The 8475-nt window shown below is 34.0% G+C and overlaps 1 protein-coding gene across 9 annotated transcripts in view; it reads right to left on the bottom strand.

Annotated features, from left to right (window-relative positions):
- Positions 1-1085: 1085 nt before the first annotated feature.
- The window catches only part of SNTG1 (syntrophin gamma 1), a 314313-nt gene continuing 306923 nt past the window's right edge, over positions 1086-8475 (bottom strand). For all 9 annotated transcript variants that reach the window (XR_014952899.1, XM_077783692.2, XM_085572105.1 and 6 more), the window contains one exon: positions 1086-7311. Coding sequence is in view for 8 of the 9 variants with exons in the window: in XM_077783692.2 (XP_077639818.1) it covers positions 7153-7311 (159 nt within the window). In the remaining variant the exon portion in view is untranslated. The remainder of the gene's footprint in view (positions 7312-8475) is intronic.

Here is an 8475-nt window from a genome sequence, read left to right as displayed (position 1 = left end):
AAAATTCCTGTACATTTGGAATATACTTAATACCAAGGTACTCCTAACTGTAATAGTCTAAGTTTCTCTTCATCTCCTTTTTTTTTTTTTTTTTTTTTTTTAAGACTTCACTCCTCTCATTTTTTCTGCCCTTTCACTTAAATGAGATATAAACACAAACTTGAGACACAGGAACCTAACTGATGTGGCAAAGATATGTATGTTTGCTGACCCACAGCAGCCTAATCACTTCAGGGAATGTGGACTGAGATTTTCTTTAACACAAGGTATTCATCACACTTAAAATTAGTTCATATTTTTTCCTTCTCTTCAAGATGCTGAAAGGGCTGGGACCACCAAAGAAGATTTCCTTGGGTATAGAACTGAGGAAGGCAACTCCAGCCTCAGGAGAAAGCCCTGGGGAGTGCTTTTGGATGGGCTGAGAGACAGGTGATAGTAGCACTGTTGTACGGGAGCTTACCTGATCTTTCCACACTGGGAGCACAAAAAAAGATGTCAAAAATGTGCATGTGAGACGTGCACTGCAGACTCCCACCCTAAATTGTTGCAAAGGTGCCTAAATAAAGCAGAGACTCCCCATCTTCCAGCATCTCTTCCCTCACTCAGGGAAAAAGACAAACTAAATTCATCAAAGTTGGTTTTGCTCGAGTAGTTGCAGCACCATTTGAAAATTGTTTGGTTTCAGATATACCAAAAATACCTTCAGGCACTGCAATAATGAGCCGAGCAGTTAAATGTCAATGGTAGAATAATCTGGTGGCTGGGTGATAGCTGTATATTGAGCTTCATAGCCAAAGGAGAGTGGGATATTTCTGAAGTTCTAGTCAGGCATTAAATGGGTGACAGGCCTTGTAGAAATGATCATACAAGTAAGGAATGGCCATAATTTCTATTAAATAAACAGTTTTTGGGAAATAACTTTATCACCCCAGATTCTTCAAATATTTTCTTGATTTCCCAGGCTTGGCTTTCAATGATATAAAACTCATACACTGTATGACTGAATGCAAAAGATTAGTTAAAAAAAGTATTTATTTTCTATTTTTCTGCTCTGTTTCATTACAAAAAGAAGCATAACAAAAACAAAACAGAAGATAGCATTTTATTAGTGGTACATTAATGAGCTTAAACAGCTAGGTGACTTATGCTTGTCACAAATACATATTACAAACAATCACAAAACCTTAACTAAAATGAAATAAATAATTTGAATAGCTTTTCTTAATTTTTTTAATATTTATAAAATATATAGGACTTTCTATTACATTTTTCAGTCATTTTAATCCATAACAAATTAAAATTTATGACATATATTGCAAATATGCTAAAGGGATAGGAATAATTTAAAAAATCTTTAAGTTCCTGGAGGTATGAAATAATAAATCTGTTAATGTTTATCAATTTATTATCATATATCCAGATTGTGCATACCCTGCAAAAATAGCCATTTCTCAAACTAATATACACATGTTTCTTTATAGTATTGTAAGTTTTTAAATATAAAGCTTCATGGATGTATGCTTCTGTTTTACAGTTGTGCCTAATATGTAACTTTCATTAATATATACTGAATATATTCCATTAGTATATACTAATATATAGACACATGCATACACACACACACTCCCCACATACATACACACAGCATTATATATTAGTATATACTGAATTGCAAAAGAATTTCTGTGACAGATAGCTGGAATTCCTGTGGAGAAAATTGTTAAAAGTGGAAGGCATGTATACCACAGCAAAAACTGACTAGGAAATGTAAATGAAAGCATTTGTTTTTACATTGTTCAATATATTTCAATAGATTATGCACTGTAATAATATACAGAATTTCAACAGAATTTTTTTTTTTATTCCAGCATTCCAATGTTTTTTAAATTTGATTCCAGGAAGCTATGAACCACTGTCTCTGCTTGACTTCCTGAAAATGGAGCCAAGCAAGTAGAAATGTGTTGACATTATAGAACTTATTTCAGGAAAATTGAATTCTACTTAACCCTCCAAGTCAGGAAAGCACTTAAGCACAGTTATGAATTTATTTGCTATAACCTGAAAGTTAATCACACACTCAAGCACTCTTAAGCTCTTGCTATAAACCTCAACACTGTTCCCTGTCCAAGGTTTAGAGGTTCCATTATGTAGTTAAGTACAGTTTTGCATCTGTCTGAGCAACAGGAGTAAGGGAACATGGAAATATGCTTGGGGACCCCAGAGCCAATATTCAGGTGTGTGTTTGTGGCAGATGGAGAGAAAGATGCAGCAGGGAGAGGGTTGACCAGCATGGGGTAGCCTGCTTGTGGCTAATAGTGTGTGGTGTGGTGAGGAAAGAAGTGATGCAAAATAACCTATGCAGGCACCATCAGCCTTTTTCAGCTTCATTCTGCCCCTTGCTGCAGCACAGCATCCCCCTCCAGGCACTGAGCTCCAGGGGGCTACACTGTGAAGCTGAGCTTTTTTAGCTTTTTAGCTTTTTCTCCATGGTGCACGAGCAGCAGCTGCCACAGCCAGAGAGATGGTTGGCACCAGGACCTGGCAGCCTTGCTGGTAACGTCTCGGAGGGTTTTTCCCTCTGGACTAATTTCGGCTGGGCTGCATGGTCTGAAAGCCCATCAGGACCTGGAACTGGGATGCTTGCTTAGAGTCATCCTGAAAGAAATAGCTCATGTGCTTGACGACTGCTCTGTGATAAAATTGCAGGAGTGGTTGTAGGCAGGAGCCTGGCTTAAAAAGCACATTCCTGATAAAATGAAAGCACTAAAGTAGAAGCACTTCTAGTTCCTTAGAGAAACAGAGAGAAAGGGAGACACATACACGTGCACCTTGAGAGATCTTAAGCTATATTCCCACCCTGTGTTTCCTTTTGAAGTGCCTGAAGTGCAACCTCAGGCATCTAAGACAGGTACTTAAAATCTGGGAACTTAAGTGAGTCTTTCATGTTTTCCATCATACTGAACTGGTCAGAGGTGTGAGCTTCAAGCTCCTACTCATAACTGCCTGAGACAGATCTTTTTAAAATCAGCTTTAACTTTGTTTCAGACATTAGACTTTTTCAGAGACCAAACCACCACATAAAGAAATAGAAAGTATAATGCAGGGCTTAGTGTTTTCAATGTTAATAAAATTTCCAAAAGCTTTATTGGAATTGCTAAGAAAGAATGAAAACTGATCTGAATTTCTAAGGGCAACAGTTGTACATTCTCAAGATCTCAAGTATTTTCTAATATTTCCTCTGATACAAGAAACATCTTAAGGCATTGAATAAACCAAATCGCATTAAAAGTAACAGACTGCAATGTTGACAACTACAAATGTTTAACTGTGTACTTTGAGGTCTTCTGATAAGTCTCTGCATTTAAAATAAATAAATATAATTTTGTGGAATCAAGTACTAATTTAGAAAACACGACTTTTCGTGATCCTTTTCTCAAAGTATATTGATACTGTATATTATTGGTTTGTATTCTTAAGAATTCTAGTTTGAATAGACAAAACTTTAAATGATTGGTTTAAAAAAATAGCCTTCTTAAAACTAGCTCTTGTCCGCTAAGTTCTTGATGTACTTAATTAACATAATAAAATGCCCAACAGCTAAAAAAATATGCTAATCTTTATTTCAATGGTGTCTTTGTGCTACTGGAATGCAAAGCTCTTTTGAAAATCTGTAGCTCTTATTTTTAAAAAGATGTAGAAAATGAAACATATTCACTTATTGATGAAATCATGAATAAATGTATTAAAATTTGTAACACTTCCATAATAAGCTTATGCTAACACTATAACCTAGCATATGATTATTTCTGTGAAGACCAGATAATCTAAAATTCCCATCATAAAACAAACCAAATGAAGTCAAATACATTTTGTTATACTTAAGAATACATATTTTTGGTATACTATATAACATCAATAGGCATGGTACTATTAAAATTTTCTTCATTAAACTTACTTGAAAATATAATGACATAAAGAGAACAAATTATGTATTATGCTATGGATTGGTTTGTTTACTCTTTCTTGTTAAAATATTTACTTTTACTTGCATACAGATTTTTAGCAAAAGTTGATGGCTCATTATAATTCTGTTTTTTCATAGTCAATGGGCTGTGTTGACTTATGAAACACTTGTACTCATTATATGTTATGTGTGAAATGACAGGCTGCAACACAAAGCCTGAATTTTGACATATTCACATGGAGTTCACTATGCTTTAAATGTAGGTATTTAAATGCAAAATGTAGCCATTTAATATGTTTGTAAATTTTATTTTGGTATTTCAGGATTAGTTATAACACAGAATTTAAAATTTTGCCTCTTTGGTTCAAGATTGAATTTCTGACCAAGTTGCTCTACAAGGACAAGGTTGCATGCAGAGTCACCTCTGAATATTCTGTGAGGTCACTGCACAAATGTCTGCAGCATTTACAAATCAACACTGACCTGCAGTCAAAACTATGACATCTTATATTCTCTGAATAACACTTTTCTTCTTGAAAATAAAAGTACTGATGAAGCCCCACCAGTTTACCACCTTAGAAAAACAACAAAAATAAAAAACAATTTAATGGCTAATGCGTTTCTTAAATGTTTTGTATTTAATGCACAGTTGCAAAACTCTCAGTGATGAATGCAGATGTTCTACAAACAGAACACTTGACAGAGATCTTCAGGATACCCTGGTAGAGTCTCAAAAGTTCATATCATTAACTCCATTCTGCACAATGAGTATTTTTGTTTAAATTCTTTGTGGGAGACTTTAATATAATGGGATTCCTTCATCTACAGAAATTTGCAATGACATACTTTGTGCTGGTTTGGGTAAATGTTATGCTCATTTAAGCACGTCTCCTAAACACCCCTCAGACTCAGTGATGCAACTGCACATCACATGAACAGTTGAACAGAAAACATTCAACCAGCAGCTGACCAGTTTCAGATTCTGCTATTGCCAGCAGAGGTGGTAGCACATGGCCACACTGTTGTGACAGCTGAATGCCACAGAAATGCACTGAAGTGGAGGAGATTTTTTGGGAGGACTGAGAACTGCCATTAAAAGATATCAGGCTTCTCTTTTGAGCACTGTCAACGCGCTGCCAAAATTTGTGTTTCCAGTATATGCTTTCTAGACAAGGGCAGTGCCTGAGTTACCATTATTAAACCTCTTAAACTGTTATAGCTTTAAATTTAAAATATCTGGGGTTTGTGTCTCAAGCTTGAGATCCTATGGACAGCCATGGCATTTTTATCTGTCCTTCAGATGTGACCCCCTTATTTAGGGACAATCCTTATTAAAAACTTCATTATGGTGCCTATGAAAACATTGGATTTTGATGCCACTTAAGAGTATTTAATAGCTGGATTGTTACATCATTCCAATGAATTTAGGATGGAAAAAAAATGTGTAGTCCTTGGAGGTGTACTAATAGGAAGAACGTGTGTAGCAGAAGACCTTTGAAAGTGATGAGTTCCCCTCCCCTCCCCAGATATTTTCAGATTATTTGGAGCTAATATCAAATTAGATCAGCTATAATACAAAACAATGTTACTCTCACACATGTAAGTCCAAATATTTCTAATGCAAAGCAAAAAAACAGAGGCATGATTTGCTCCTATATTTCATTGATCTTTAGTCCCTGCCCTGCACTTTGAATTGTTCCCATTTGGATAAGCTCTCTTCTGGGTTCACTTTTGAAGTATTAATCATCTTAACACATAGAAAGGGAGGTGACAGAGTTAGCCTTTCTGCTAAATGAGGAAGATGGTGGCCCTTTCTCATAAGTGTTACTAACAAGTCTAAGTGGAGGGGGGAAAAAAAGGTAATTTTGATTTCAATACAATAAATAGAAAACCCCCAAAACTGCTACTGAAAATGTATACCTTTTTTCCATCATCTTCACTCATGTGTGACATAGTGCAAAATTAAATTATATTACAAAATCACAATAAAACAAAGTTATTAATTTTAAACTTACAAGTCCTTTATATTTCATCATTAAATGATACTCTGAAACTAGTACTTGATTCAGAGTGATGCAAAGGTCTTAAAAAACAAAGAAATTATGCATTCTGTAATGCATTCTTTATAGTTTATTCAATTTATTCCCATTGTACTATCTATATATATATATAAATAACTTATTAAAAATTCAAATGGTAAAATAACTTTTCAAGCATAATGAAAAAAGTCCGTTTTTTTAGAGTTTAAATGAAACATAAATTCTACCTATGATGTGAAATCAAGGTTAACTATGGAAACAATGAATTAGATGGGTTTTCTGAAACAATTTCAAACTCTTGTGAACAAAGACAGTTGGATTTATGGTATTTAATTCTTAATAAAAAAAAAACAGAGGAAATAAATAGATGGCACATTGTTTTTGGACTTGCACTTAATTTAGAATTAAAATTAAAATAATATGCCATTATTTTTACTTGAAGAAGAGGTACTTACCCATGGAAAAGTATTTTTTCTTTTTGTGGCTTGTTTGCTTTGTTTTTAATGTATCAGACCAGCATGGCTATATGTCTGCAGTTGTTACTTTTAGATGAATAGAATAAAATGGAAAAAGTAGCATGATTCCACGTATGAACATGAGTATGGATTTACAACAGTGCTTAAAGTGCTTTCTTATTTGAGGAGGTACTTACACAAATGTCTTTTCATGCTTATCTCCTTTGTCACCATGTACTGTATGCTTGCTCTCATTTATAATATAATGGTAGGGCATTATGTTCATACTCAAAGTTTAGTATATTGTCATTAAAAAACATCTGAAAAGAGGAAAATGACAATTCTATTTGTGTATTATTACAGCAATTTGAAAATTTTATTAAATACTCAAGTGCTTCATTTTGCCATTTATTCCTTTGCTTCCAATGCTGCTTAAAGCACTATGTAAGTACAAATAGATAATACTAAAAGCATATCCATCCTATTCTGGGGTTTTGACTAGGATTATTTACTGATGTCTTGCAGAACGGAGATGAAATTACGATCCCACGTGACCATTTATCTGCTGATGCTGCAAGATGTCTTGCCTCCAGGATTGGTTTCCACATACATGGTTCACCAAAGGTCTAAATCTTATGAATATTTATACATTTTTATGTCTCGTTGTTAAGTGGCAGTGCTGTCATGGGGGATGTCAAGTAGAATACTTTATTTTGCCAGTACCAGAAGTTGTGGGAGCAGCAGAAGCTGTGGCTTGGCTGCCTACATACAAAGGGTCCAAACAAGCCACTTTGGCTGCAAAGAATGAGTGGATACAGTGAAGAACTGCAAACAGGTTAGAAAACTCCAGCTCCTGGAATTAAAAAAAAAAAAAAAAAAAAAAAAAAAAAAAAAATTAAACATGAAATGGAAAAACACCCCACAAGGATATAACCAGGAATGAACCACTGTTACAACAGCAATAATTTTAATAGCCTGATGTAATTCTGCTAATGTACCTTGCAAATCTCCATTATAGGGACTTAGATATTGAAAACAGAACATTCAATAAATAACTGCTTGGAGGCTAAAATGGACAAATACCTGGATTAAGTGCCTCATAGAAATATGAAATCCTAGTATCTAAAGGGAAAAGAAAGTGACACTATAAAATTTTTATTTTCCCTAAGGTTAATGCGTATCTGGCACTTCTGTAGTTTAATTCAGATAGAAACTTTATGGCTGTGCGGTAACAGTCTGCACACCTCTGGACTACTACTGTTTAACTAATGTATCCACAAAAATTAATAATGTTGAGTTCCACATATATTACATTTGTTCATCATGTCTTCTCACACTATTAATCAGCTATTAAATCACACTATTAAACAGCTATTTTCTTACCTGATTATTTAATATATATATTAAAACAGAGAGGGCATTGTGGAGAGGACATAGTGAGAAAACTAGATAAGTTTTCCCAGAACTGGTTTGTGAGACTTTAGAGAGTTGAAGATAAAAAATAATAATTTATTATTATAAACAACTTGCAGGTGTTGTTTTCCTACACTCTGTTTTCTTGGTTTTTTCAAAGATTGTTTATAAGAAAGATGATTTTTTAATTAACAAATCAGGTGAAATGTATTGAGTAATTAACCAATCAGGTCTATCTGTATCAAAAATATGCATAAAAAGGAGAATCTGAATTAAAACTATACTATGCTATACAAACCAAACCAGCCTTCTGTGTAGTTTCTTATTCAACAACAACAGGACATAATTTCAAAATATGCTACTATCGCAGAGTGATAATTTGGATTTCTTATTGGGCCAAAAAAAGAACATACTCCATGTTTTAATTTTTTTAGGAATATTTTACAAATTCCTTATTTTTCTGCTTTAGTTTAAATTTCTTTATAGCCCACTCAGCTTGTGATTACACTAGCTGGGAGTCTATTTTTTAGACTCCACTAGAGAGGAAATAAATAAAAACTACATTTTTAACATATATAAATTTGCTCCTTTATGTCTAATGACT

The sequence above is a fragment of the Lonchura striata genome, chromosome 2, assembly GCF_050655825.1.
Source record: "Lonchura striata isolate lonStrDom1 chromosome 2, ASM5065582v1, whole genome shotgun sequence".
Classification (NCBI taxonomy): Eukaryota; Metazoa; Chordata; class Aves; order Passeriformes; family Estrildidae; genus Lonchura; species Lonchura striata.
The sequence above is the reverse complement of the archived record's forward strand: the minus strand, read 5'-3'. Positions and strand labels throughout refer to the sequence as shown.